Genomic DNA, 13,452 nt, shown 5'->3' on the forward strand with positions numbered 1-13,452 from the left:
CAGACAGTTTTTAGGGGAATAATACTTACTACTACTTTACAATAAATTAAGTACATTACTTTTACATCAACACCATGAAAAGTTTTACCTACCTCTGCCAGGTTGGACTATAAAAGTTGTCTAAAATCCATTTTCATAAACTCATTTGTCGCTTGTTTACAATCTGCGGCAAAATAGTTGACTGAAGAATGAGCACATTTTAACCGTAAAAAAGAAAGTTGATCGGCATTACTAAATACGGTACTGTATTTGAAAATAAATACTATAAAAAATTTAACCTTAGTAGGACATAAAGTAATGATAGTTTTACTTACCGTTCGTTCCCCCTCTAAAATTACTAGCTTTAAAATTACACCTTAATCGTAAACGTCAATTAAATACTTACTTACTTATTAGGCCACTTAAACCTCAGCAGGTCAAGTAGAATGGCTGAAAAGGGGATACAGATAAACCCCCTTGTTGTATTATGTTTACAGCATATAAAGTAAACAATTTTATCAAATAAAGTGTACAATTAAAGTCAGGATTATGGTGAATTTTAACACTGACTGATGATGATTTTAACAGATTATTTTAAATATGCATACAAATGGTCCAATGTATAAATCGTATTAGTTATAGATGTGTTGTGATCCAACTTAATTAAGTAAAAGGTAAAAATACGTTCTAGGAAAACCCTAGGTAAATCAACACATTGTCCATTTGACAAACATTCAAAGCGTTGTTCAATGATATATCAGATGAGAAAGGGTACCAATAAAGTCGAGTGGTTTGAAGTGGTTTATTATTTCCAACAATGCAATAGACTGGTTTTGTAGTTCTAAACTACTATTTGCTTCATTCGAGTTATCCAATAAAGTTCCATTGCTTTGAGATTGGAATTTAAATAACGTGTATTTATTTTTCACTTCAGTGATTCGATTGCATAGCTTGTGATAATACCAAATATTTGAGATTATTAGGAAAATAAACTAGATTTTTCAGTATTTAAATAGTTTGGAATTGGTAATAAAATAGTCGTGATCAATAAATACATTTATTTACAAGAGTCTAACAATAATTACAGATAAATATACAGTTTAATTGCCTTAAATTAAAAATAGTAAAAATGTATATACAAATTTCTTATCATTTCCACATTGTGCTTCCCAAAACTACACCCCTTTTCAGTTCTTTATTTACATCCAAACTATTTCAGTTTGAGGTTGAATTTTTGTTTGAAAATAAATATGAAATTTAAATAAATACAATTAATTTTAATGTTCACATTAAGTGGAAATACGAATAAATATAAATCTTAATTTTTCTTTATTTACATCCAAACGATTTCAGTTTGAGGTTGAATTTTTGTTTGAAAATAAATATGAAATTTAAATAAATAAAATAATTTTAATGTACACATTAAGTTGAAATACAAATAAATATAAATCTAATTTTTTTTTAACTAAGTAAAAGGAGTTCGAGTTTTCATTTTGGCTACGAAGATTTTGTTAAAAAATACCATTTACTCTATCAGTACCAATTACTGATTTAGTAAAACATATTAATTTGAAATAATGAGATTTTAACAATTAATTAAAAGTTTTATATACAATTTATTAATAGAATATTGTGGTTGAATTGTTATCACGAAACTCATATACTCATATACTCATATATTCAAAATGATTTTACAGGTACAGTTTTTAATACGTGTAGTCCATTCCCCACTACCTGGAATCGTCATTTTTATTAAACGAAGAGCTAAAGAAAGCCTCTATAGGGAGAATCGGATCGTCTGTTGCTAGTGTGATGTGACCGACTGTTCTTCTACTAGAGGGGGAAACACCTGATTTGAAAAACCCTGACGAGTCAAATGCATTGCTAGGTGAAGAAGTCAAGTCGGCAATCTTCTTAGTAATATCCCCATGGTCAGCGGAATCCACAATCTTTGGCTTTTCAGAGCTTGCCGTATTCCAGTCAGCCTCTTCTGAACTCGTCATTAAAGTTGTTGTGGCAATGTTATCAGATTTCTTCGTGATGTACTGATCGTGATCTAAATCGTTTACGTCTGCTTGGGTTTCTTCTGTTTTGTTTTCTGGTTCGTTGCGTGTCCTTAGGGGGAAAGGTTTTCTCTTCTTGGCTGAGAACACCCCCTTCGGTCTGACTGGTAACTTTGCTATGTCTTTCTCCATGGTTTCTTCAGCTGCTAGCCCAGTGGGGGACTCTGTGGATGTCCTGTATCTGCTGTAGTACTTGTTGGAACCTGGACGACGTATATTGCTCGGTTTGAAGGTGTTTTGTCTCTCCGTGGTTGTCGGAGTGTCCAATTGCACCAAGGGGGACTGAGTGGTTGATGTTCTATAAGCGTGTCTTTGACCAGTGTATTTTGGTTTGAATCTTCTAGTGCTTGTTTCAACTTTGTCGTCTTGGTTTTCCGGTCTGTAACTAATGTTGCCTCTCAGCCTAGGTGGTCGTATTCTTAGGGATTCGTTGTTTTCTGATATTTCTCCCTTAGGGGCTTCAGTCGTAGTTGATGTGGCTTTGTTCAATCTTTCTCTGTAATCCTTGACACTGAACCTAGGTCGGGTGTTGTTATAGTTGTATTTGTTTCTTCTTGACTTTGGTGTTGTCGAAGAAGTTTCAGGCTCTGGTGTAGTAGTAGTGGTGGTGGTTGTCGATTCACTTGTGGGGGAAACAGTTTCGTGGTAGTTTGTTTGAAAGTCTTCTACCTGTTGAGTTGGAAATAAAGTGTTTGAGTTGTGTTCTTCCGTGCTGGGGGGCATTATATGACCGTATTCGTTAAACGATAGGCCACTTACTGGGTAATTTTCCGTTTGCACTGTTTCTTTTTGTAATTGGTACTCTGTGTTTGGGGCGAAATCATTGGCTATGTCTTGCAAAGGTTCTGCCGTTGAAGTTGTTGTTCTCGTAGCTCCATGACGGACTCCTCCTCTTACTCTATTTGAGGGTTTCTTCCTCCTTCTGTTTTGATACTGGTTAAAATCAGTTGTACTCGAAGACGGAGGCGATGTTTTTATGTCTTCTTCCGGTAGAGTACTAAATGCTGTCGGGATTTCTTGCACGTCTGCTTCGGTATTTGTTAAAGTAGATGTACTCTGATGGTTATTCGGTCTAGCTGGCCGTCTTCTCTTCGGCTTCTCTTCGACTTTTTCATTTTCTTGCTCGGAGAACTGTTGGCTCTGGTACGTGTTTTGATCCGTGTCATACGTTGTAACTTTGGGTGCTTCTTCATTAAAAGTAGTATATTCATTTACAGGGGTTTCTACATTGTCTTCTGTCGTACTTTCTGCAAACTTCTGATTTTCAGGTTTCCTTGAGGGTTTCTTCTTTCTATAGCGAGGTCTAGAGGTACGAGTTCTAGTGGGGTTGTTGACTTCATTAGTTTCAGATGAGGGTGTTATAACGTCTGTTGGGGATGGTTCACCCACGTAGTGGTCTAGATCTGTTGTAGGGGTTGGTAAAAACGGAGTTGGATGGAATATGCTTTCTCCATTCGTGTTGACTTCCACTTCAGGCCTTCTATAATACGTAGTGGTTGATGGTTTCACTGTAACTTCTTCTTGGTATTGTTGAGTTTCAGGAACAGACTGGTAGGTGTTTGTCAGAATAGAGGATTTAGTCGGTCTACCCGTAACCTCCTCATGGTACTGTTGCGTTTCTCGAAAGGGTTGGTATGTATTAGCTACTGAAGAGTATTTGTATACATCGTCCCTGGAAGGAACATCAAGAGTGGTAACTGGAATTGAAAAAATATCTCTTGAAGGTTGAGAGGGTCCTGGAGTTACAAACACTGGTGGACGTTCAGTACTTTGCGAAGAATCACTTATGAGAGGGGACGGTCTAAATGGTTTAGGTGTTGTTTGACGAACGTAATTTCCCCCGGTTGAAAAGTAATCAAATGGCCCTACGCTGGAAAATGCGTTAGGCTGCGAAACCCTTGGTGGTTCAAGAGTGGAAGATTGAAATGGTCTTCCAAGGTGTGACAGTTGGTCAAAAATGTCCTTAGCTGGAGTTTTAGTGTCAGGTTTATTAGTGTTCAGGTGAATATCACCAAAAGGGTTGTTCCCGAAATAGTCGATACCGGGAGGAATTCCATGACTATTGGTCGTATGACTAGCCGTCGGTCTCGGGTTGAACTGCTGTTTACTTGGTGGATCCAGACTAAAGAACCTATACGGATCTGTAGAAGGACTTGTCGATTTAAAATACTCAGGCGAGTAAATAGGCAAACCTTGCCTCAAATAGGGGGAGAATGTCGGAGCAGCTTTTGTCCTAGTTTGATCATATTGCTGGAAATAGAAACTATTCGGAGCAATAGCCTTGGAACTAGGAGGAGGAACTAGGTTAATACCAGATTCTCTGGAAGGAGGAGGACTTAGAGACGCTTCAAAATAGTAAGCCTGCCCAACATTGTCATTATGCTGGAAAGGTTGTGCAAATGAGTGTCTGAAAGGAGAGTAGGACGTATAGCCTGGCCTGGACTCCGCCTGGTGCAACTCCTTGAACGGTTTCTTGTGCTTGACGGGATGACGAGACTTGACAGTGTCGTGTCCGAACCCACTGAAGCTGCCGAGAATGCTGGGCGGGGCTGGGGCGAAGACCTCCACTTTGTTGGATGGGACCGGGTCAGCAAGGAAGTGCTTCTTGTGGACTCCCAGGTTCATGTAGTAGGCGGATGTCGGTGGAGGGATGCGCAGCTGGGAACGTTGGGAATGTTGGGAGTGTTGGGAGTGTTGAGCGTTTTGGGAGTCTCGTACTGGTCTCCAACCATCGCCATCGTTCCTGAACGCCTGCAACAGATTGAAGAAGATATAGTAGTTGGTATTGCAAACGTTTTGAAAAATAATACATCCGTGTGATTTAAATAAAAGCTATGATGGCATGGTTTACTTTACTGATGTTACTTACTAGGCAGTTGGTTTAACACAAGAAGAAATCTGTGGTACTAGAATTTGATTCGATATCTTACTACCCTTTTCTAAGAAAAATTTTTTTTTCATTATTATTAGTAAAATCGGGTTTTATTAACATGCACATAAAGTAACCAAAATAAAAGCCTAAGCTGTATGATATAAGTTATACATTTTCCTTGTGTGTATTGCATATTTTCAAAGCTGCACAGTTTATTGTACATTTATTACGGAAAAATAGTAAACCTTTAATTAAAAAAAAACTAAGATATGACCCACGTGTGTATTTTTCTATAAAATACTAAAATGTAATGAAAAGAGTTTGAGTATTTTGAGACGTTTTGATTTTCAGTTAACTTTTATGTTCATTACTGGTATTATGACATTATTGGTAATTATGTAACATTGATTATTCAAATGAAGTAAATTTTTCTTTGTGATGTAAGAGTTATCTAATTCCGGTGTTTATTGTTTTGCTTATAAACATAATGTTACATCATAAGACGTGCCGGGAACTATTTTACACATTACTTCAGGACAGACCTAGAGAGTCTAGGCGTTAACGCATATCCAAGCCACAGGCTCCTGTCAGGATTCAAACCCGAGACCTCAAGGACCGAAGCCACGCGCTCTACAACTACACCATCTCGCTTTCTTTTCTGTCATTATATATGTTAATCATGATTACCACAATGATTATACATTAAGTATCTTTGCAAAAATAATTCTCAAAAATAAACAAACAAATCAATATTATGTTGCAAAATAAACTACACAAAATAATCTTCACTAACAGGAGTCACGAAACCAGTTGAGTTATGGTGGAACTACACTGTAAAACATGCAATATCCAGAACTACATATGAGCGAGCATAAATACTCCGCAAGAGCTGGCTATGAAGCTCATATACGATGTCCCAGTGAGGTTGGTATATTGCAGCCGCGCTACCGAAGTTGTGGTTTTATCACAGCAAACGCTACTTTGTGGTATTCATATCGTGGCAATCGTGGAATTAGTGTGAAAATGTAGTGTTTTCTGAGCCACGTAAAATTATTTTATCCTAGAATTGATGGTTAATAACATATTCCTAAGCAAGTTTTCTCTACAGATGTGTAGCAAGCATTAGCTTAATTTTTTTGTTTTTGGGTTAGCAAAAACGTTAAATTTTACAACAAATATTGTGAAAGTTTTCAATTATTTTACATTATTTCAATATAACTTAATGTTTTTATGGATATCAGATCTAATATTCCTCACTGTTGCCTTAATGGAGCACATTATTCCTAATTGATCACAATTCAGTTACACAAACTTTATCAGTATTTTATATCTTAGAGGGGTCTGACCATACTATTAACCTAGCTAACCCTTCTTCAAAACATAATGTATGTTGTAAAAGCTTTGTTTCGGAATCCCTTACATTAAGACATTTTTACCGTCCACATAATCAATAATAGGGGTTAGAGAAAGTAACTGATATGCCAGAGACAAAAACCACTAGTGTATGGAATTAGTGTGGACTTTCTTTAGCCAACAATACTAATTTCTCTTTACGATTTCAACAATATATCGTTGCCTACAGTATTTATGGTAAGATTGCAAGGTGGGAAAAGAGTCGGATACCTCGAGTATTTTAGGCCCTGCAAGGGGTGAATAGTCCATTTAGAAGCATATTTCTTTAAAATGCAAGTTAAAACAGATTGTGCCATTATTGATCTAAACTTATATAAGTTATTCGAATCAAAGAGGTTGCTACTTCTCCTCATAAAATGTACTATTTCCCCCCATATTAATCACTGCTTGTTTCAATTTTCCATTAATTGTTTAATGATGTCCTACAGTTATTTCCAAATTAAGTAAATTAGTAGTATTGCACTACCGTATGTGATTAAATGCACGCTACAATGCAATTTCACTCGCGTTTCAGTATCAGATATCACCGTAGTTTCTCTGTTTACTTGCACATTTATGCAGTTTCTCGCCATGTCACGCTAGTGAAGTTTATTTACATAGAGATAAGTCAATCTTAGTAGTGTAAAAACGCTATTCACTGGTGCAGCAGCAGGTGCAACCCCCAATTGTACCATAGCACCCCATAGCATTATGTGTACACGATATTTTACGTTTCACCTGTTTTGGATTGAATATATATTTCTACGTAAAAATGCTGTGTGTGTTCATTCATGTGTAAATTCATAGCATGAGGAGCAGCTTTAAATTTGTTAGTGTAAAAACGCTATTCACTGGATGAGGATGCGGTGCAACCCCCAATTGTACCATAGCACCCCACCATGTGTACATGATATTTTATGTTTCACCTGTTTTGGTTGTACTTAATGTATATTTTATGTACACACACTATGAGGAGGAGCATAACTGTGTACTGTTCATGGTTAATGACAGTTATTGCACTTCACAAATCTTATTACTTGATTGCTTTGCCTTGAATATATATTTTGAGTGAGGTATTGGGATTATCACCGTGTACTGTTTATAGTTTATGCTATTTTACTGGGTGTTATTGAACTTAAAAAAATCTTTTTACCCTATTGTGTTACTTGATGAAAATGTGACATAAGTGTTTTGGTTTGGATATATATATATTTTGTGTAAAAATGCTATTCACTGTATATGAGGAGCAACACTGTGTACTGTTCATACTTAACGATATTTATTGAACTTGACAAATCTTGTTACTTGATTGCTTTGCCTTGAATATATATTTTGAGTGAGACTGCTATTCACTGGATGACATGTAGAGAATATATAACTACCATGTAATAAACTGATAAACAATGAAATTATCCAAGTGCTATACTAAACAACTGTCTCCTGGTTCCTTCTTCTGAAATATTTTACATGTGGGATTCTGTGTAACGGGAACAGTCCCGTTAGATGAACGGTAAATTCGCAGTAGATGGAGGCAGGTCAGCAGTGATCTTCGCAGTTGCGAATGATTTTGTGTAACGGTAACACTCCCGTTAGATGAACGGCAAATTCGCAGTATAAAATGGAGGCAGGTCAGTGATCTTCGCAGTTGCGAATCGCATCTCCTTGCCGACACTAGTGTCCCAGCACATCTAAGGTATGTAACTCTTTACATTTGTCTGATAATTCTAACTCTATTCAACCTTGAGATTATCTCGTTACATAGGACAATTCTGGTGCACAGTGATTTTTTAGCTGATTTTGATTTTAATTGTATAAATTAAATGAGGCAACACTTTTGAGAAATATGTTGTAAATCTTATCTTAATCTTAACACTGTTCGATGTAGAAGATTTCTGGGTTTATTTTTTTATTATTACGTATAACTAGTACACTGTGTACTGAATACTAATGTATTGAATTAGAATGACTTCTTTGTTACTGTCATATTTTAGAGTTAGGGTTAAACTTTTAACATCTTGAGAATTTTATTATTAACTAGCAGAGTACCCGTCCTTCGTACGGGGTTGGTATCAGTGTAAAATGCTTATTGCAGTTTTATACTCTTACTTGGCGTTTGCAATGGGAGAGGACACAGTTTAAAATTATGGTATAATATAGTATTACACAACTACTAATTGCTATCATGTTCTAGCACTTTACCTAAATAATAGAGAAAAAGAATTATTAAGGATTTCAAACTATCATAAATTTATTCATGAAATTAAAAATATAAAAAATAGTTGTAAACATTCCTACTTTGACAGTTAAGTTAGTTCTCATTGCGTATCACAGTTTTTTGTTGCTGCTTAGTCCAAATTAGCTGTTTTTATAAATGCTAAAAATATTAATGCTGCACCCAATAACTTTTTAATACTTTTGTATATCATAGAATCAACAGCTGACTAAATTCTTTAATTTCCTCATAATGTTAACATGGGGAACTACAGAGCCACTGGGGTGGAGATATTTTAGATAAGAATATGCCTATATTGGGAATATGAGCTATCATCATGCCAAATTTCAGCCCAATCTGTCCATTAGTTAATGTGTGATTGAACATCAAATAAACACACAAACTTTCACATTTATAATATTAGTATTACTCATTACTTATTGTTGAGTTGACATAAAATATTGATATAATATTTTTATTTCAGTTTATGGTTGGAGAGTGCCTCATGTACCCCGTTTTCAACACTACCTATATTATTTGGTAAGTAACCGTTTTCTTTTTTAGTCATCTTTAGAATCCCTATTTTGCACGTTAAAGGTAAATTATTGTAATTGGCTTCATGTTTTGTTGGAGTTTTTAATTGGATACCAAGTTACAAAAAGTTTCATCATAGACATTTTACATGTTAATTCCATGGGATTGAGCATTGCTCAAGGTGTTTAATTCGTTTAAGAGGTTGAATAACTCAGCCTACAGATATTGTTTGATTAATTAAGTTGTTCACTCATTCTTAATTTACAGAATAAACTTTTTCATGTGGACGAGTAATCTAATATATTGTTGACTGTTATTGTGTTAGTCACTGGTATCACTGGTATCGTGGAACAATGTGCCAATTTTTGTTAAAAAAAAAAAAAAAAAAAAAAAAAAATGTCCTCTAAACTTGCATAAACATTATATTGTAGATGCAAATTTCCATTAAAACCCACTGGGGCAGAGCCATTTTGACGAGTCTGTATCAAACTTAACACAAACTATCCTTGAATAATGCTTAATAATACCTGAAAGTTTCATTACAATCTGTAAAGCGGTTTCGGAGTCCATAGGGTATATACATACATACTTCCTCTTTTAGTGTAATCTTTGACTATTAATATAACATGTTTAAATTTTTAACAGTCGTAATACAACATACACAACACATGTAGCATTCATAGGAATGTCATTTTCCTTTGTAATGTCCTACTGATTTGTTACAATTTAGTAAAATATATTAAAGCTTTTAACTTATATTCCCAGAACAGAGTCTAGCATAGATATGTTTAACAATCATAGGAGCTGTTTTTTGAGATTATTATGCGCAATCGTTAGTTATTGAATATTAAAAATGAGTGGCATTTTACTTATAAGAGTGATATGTAAATAAACCTGTTGAATATAATGGTGTGAAATTATTGAGTAATTTTTTTTTCAGCTGATATTTTGCTACAACTTCCACCACAATTCAGTAATAGACCATCCTTCCTCCTATATGTGGTAAGTAAACATGAATATTTACTAATAGTTTGCATGTTATTTTATACTGGGAATAATCTTAGAACATAAAAGTTGTTTAAACTAAATTATATATAAAAAAAAAAGTCATGCGCAATCAATTTTTGAAAATCTAATACCAGTTTGCACGATGGGCCTTATGGTTTATAAGTTTGATGTTGAATGGTATTTGTTATATATGGTATTTGGTATGGTTATATGAAAATTATTTATGCTCTAGCTAATGTGTCTTAAAAGAATAATGTGAGATTAATGATTTCTTACTATGAACTAGAGAGATTTGGTGTAAAGTGGAGTTGTAGTGTGAGTTGAGGTGGGTCGGGTCATTGACATAAACCGGTTCTGAGTCCATTAATGGGAGGGGCATAGTTTCGTTTTCACTTTGCATTAATGGACCTCGACTGTGGGTCATCGTTCTCTCCAGTGTTTGTTGTTATTTTGATTCAAAACCTCCTTTCTATTTCGTTCTTTTTTTCTTTTAGGGCAGATGGACGACCCACAACCATCTACATCTAGTTTCGGAGATACTGGGTTTTTCCCATGCACATTATGTTCAAATGCATATGCGACGAAAAATGAGCTGGATAGTCATATACAAATTATCCATAAGAAGTTTATTTGTGACATCTGTGACCTGTCCTTCAACAGAAAATCTAGCCTTAAACGTCACAAAGATCAATTACATAATTTTCCATCCTCAACATTTAATTGTGACATATGCCACAAAACATTCTCACGAAAATCCAACTTGAGACAGCATATTGGTCTTAAACATGCAAGAAATGTCCCTGTATATAATTGTGATATTTGTAAAGAAACATTCACACGAAAATCTAATTTGACTCAGCATATTGGTCTTAAACATGCAAGAAACATCCCTGTATATAATTGTGAGATTTGTGATGAAACATTCTCACGAAAATCTAACTTGACACAACATATTGCAATTAAACATGCAAGAAATATCCCTGTATATAATTGTGAGGTTTGTAAAGAAACATTCACACACAAACGTAGCTTGACACGGCATATCAAAAATGTACACTCAAACATTACAATAATGTGTAAACTGTGTACTCCCCCAAAAATATTCAAGAATCAAAGGAGCATTGGCTTACACAATAGATTGAAGCATAACCTTCCTAAGAGTAGATTTTACTGCCCAAAGTGCACAAGTTCGTTTCATCTACTTGACAACTTCAAACGTCATCTGGAAGAAAAGCATGAACTAAAATCAACCAATTTCCAATGTAAAAGATGCCCTAGAAAATTTATAACTGAGAAAGGTCTCCTAGCTCACCTTGGAACCAAACATCGGTTCTTACCTAAACGAGTTAGTTGTAGATTGTGTAGCAAGACTTTTGCTACCAACAGTTCTTTAGTTTTACATCTCAAACTTATACATAACATGGCAGGAGGTTGTTATTTCTGTCGCATATGTAGTGACAAATTCAAGACTAAAGAAGAGTTGGAACTTCATCAGTGTTTTAGCGAGAAAACCTTAGACACGAAATACGTACAAAAATCTCCACCTGAACTAAGCAGAGAAGAATCTTTTAAGTATGCAATTTCCTCTAAGGATAATACTACTGTATTTGAATGGGGAGAAGATGTAACAGATTTTCCTAGCTTTGAGAGAAGGAATTGTGTTTCGCTGTCAATTTTTTCTATTCATGAAGGAAAATTAATTCCTGCCTATATCACCAGTGTTGGCTTTGTAGAGGAAGACAAACACTTTGATTTGATTAGAGTGGGAAATGTGTACCACCTAATCCTAGACTTTGAAGGATTACTAAGGAACAGGATATCAAAACACCGACATTTTGTAAAAATGTGTAGAAGATGTAGGGCTTATTTTTACAACACACCTAACAAGAAAGCAGAAGAACAGCTCAAAAGACACGCAGAATTTTGTCAAGGAATTAGTGGCGGCCCATTGTTTAATGACACTCCAAAGGGCAACAAAACTAAGCTTTACTTCAGGAATTTTGAGAATCTTAGAAAGAAACGATTCACAATTTATCTGGATTTTGAATCATTGACAACACCTGTTAAAGAAACCGGATCTAGCAACACCGTTATTCTACAAAAACATATCCCCTTTTCATTCGGATATTTAGTAAAAGATGAAGAAAGTGACATGCTGACCAACTACAGAGCCTACTGTGGTCTTGATGCTCCAAGCAAGCTATTTAACATGCTAAAAGAAGATATAGAAAAAATTGAAAAGGTGTTATATACAAAGAGAATAAGAGATGTCCCTGAACTTACCGATGAACAACAACATGAGTTCGACCTGTCCACTACATGCCACATATGTTTAAGAGGAGGTTTTGATGATAGAAATAAAAAGGTACGCTCGCATGATCATGTCTCTGGCCGATTTTATGGAACAGCCCACAATCGCTGTAATCTTTTTTACAGAGACCAGAGGGTTGTAAATGTCGTCGTTCATAACCTCTCCCGCTACGATGCAAATTTCATTATTCCAGAATTAGGAAAACAAGATGGTAAAATTACAGTCATTCCCCACACAACAGACACTTTTATAAGTTTTACTAAGAAAATGGGTGGCATGACTGTTCAATTTATTGACAGTTACCGATTCCTCTCTTTCTCTTTGGATAAACTGAGTAGCTTTCTCAGTGATGACAAAAAAGCATTATCACGTAAATACTTTCCTGAGGACGAAACATTCAATCTTATAACCACTAAAGGCTTTCTACCCTACGACTATCTCTCTTCACTCTCTAAACTTGAAGAAACATCTCTCCCTCCAATGGAATCATTTTACTCCATTTTAACAGATGAAGACATAAATCCACAAAATTACGAACACGCAAAATCCATTTGGCGAGTTTTTCAATGCAAAACCCTAAAGGACTATGTCATGATTTACCAGATGTGTGACGTTTTACTATTGGCAGATGTATTTGAGGACTTTAGATCAATGTCAATGAGGGAATTCCAACTCGATCCACTATACTATGTAAGTACTCCAGGACTGACCTTTGATGCCATGTTACGTTATACAAATGTGACAATCGATTTGTTAACTGATCTAGAAATGGTCAAGTTTGTTCAGAGAGGAATGCGCGGAGGATTAGTGGGATGTTCACACCGCTTAAGCCGTGCAAATAACCCTTACATGGAACACCTCTACGATCCCACAAAACCAACCTCTTATTTATGGTATATTGACGCCAACAATTTATATGGCTTTTGTTTATCGAAACACCTACCAATTAGTGAATTCACTTGGGTTGAGGGGAATGACGATTTAGTGAAAGAAGTCCTACAACTACCCCCGGACTCAGACACCGGCTACTTTTTGGAGGCGGACTTCCAATACCCTGATCATCTACACGACACTCACAACG

The 13,452-nt window shown here is 35.5% G+C and overlaps 1 protein-coding gene across 1 annotated transcript; it reads right to left on the bottom strand.

Moving 5' to 3' along the window:
* Nucleotides 1-1,679: 1,679 nt before the first annotated feature.
* On the bottom strand, nucleotides 1,680-13,093 carry LOC128997633 (mucin-2-like). The gene is made up of 2 exons (XM_054423272.1): nucleotides 13,082-13,093; nucleotides 1,680-4,793 (listed from the first exon to the last, which is right to left on the bottom strand). Exons 1-2 carry the CDS (start codon nucleotides 13,091-13,093, stop codon nucleotides 1,710-1,712), a joined length of 3,096 nt encoding a protein of 1,031 aa, XP_054279247.1. The 3' UTR covers nucleotides 1,680-1,709.
* Between the last annotated feature and the right edge of the window lie 359 nt (nucleotides 13,094-13,452).

This window comes from Macrosteles quadrilineatus, unplaced genomic scaffold, assembly GCF_028750875.1.
Source record: "Macrosteles quadrilineatus isolate MER2022 unplaced genomic scaffold, UCM_ALF_1.0 Scaffold_6__1_contigs__length_79288215, whole genome shotgun sequence".
Classification (NCBI taxonomy): Eukaryota; Metazoa; Arthropoda; class Insecta; order Hemiptera; family Cicadellidae; genus Macrosteles; species Macrosteles quadrilineatus.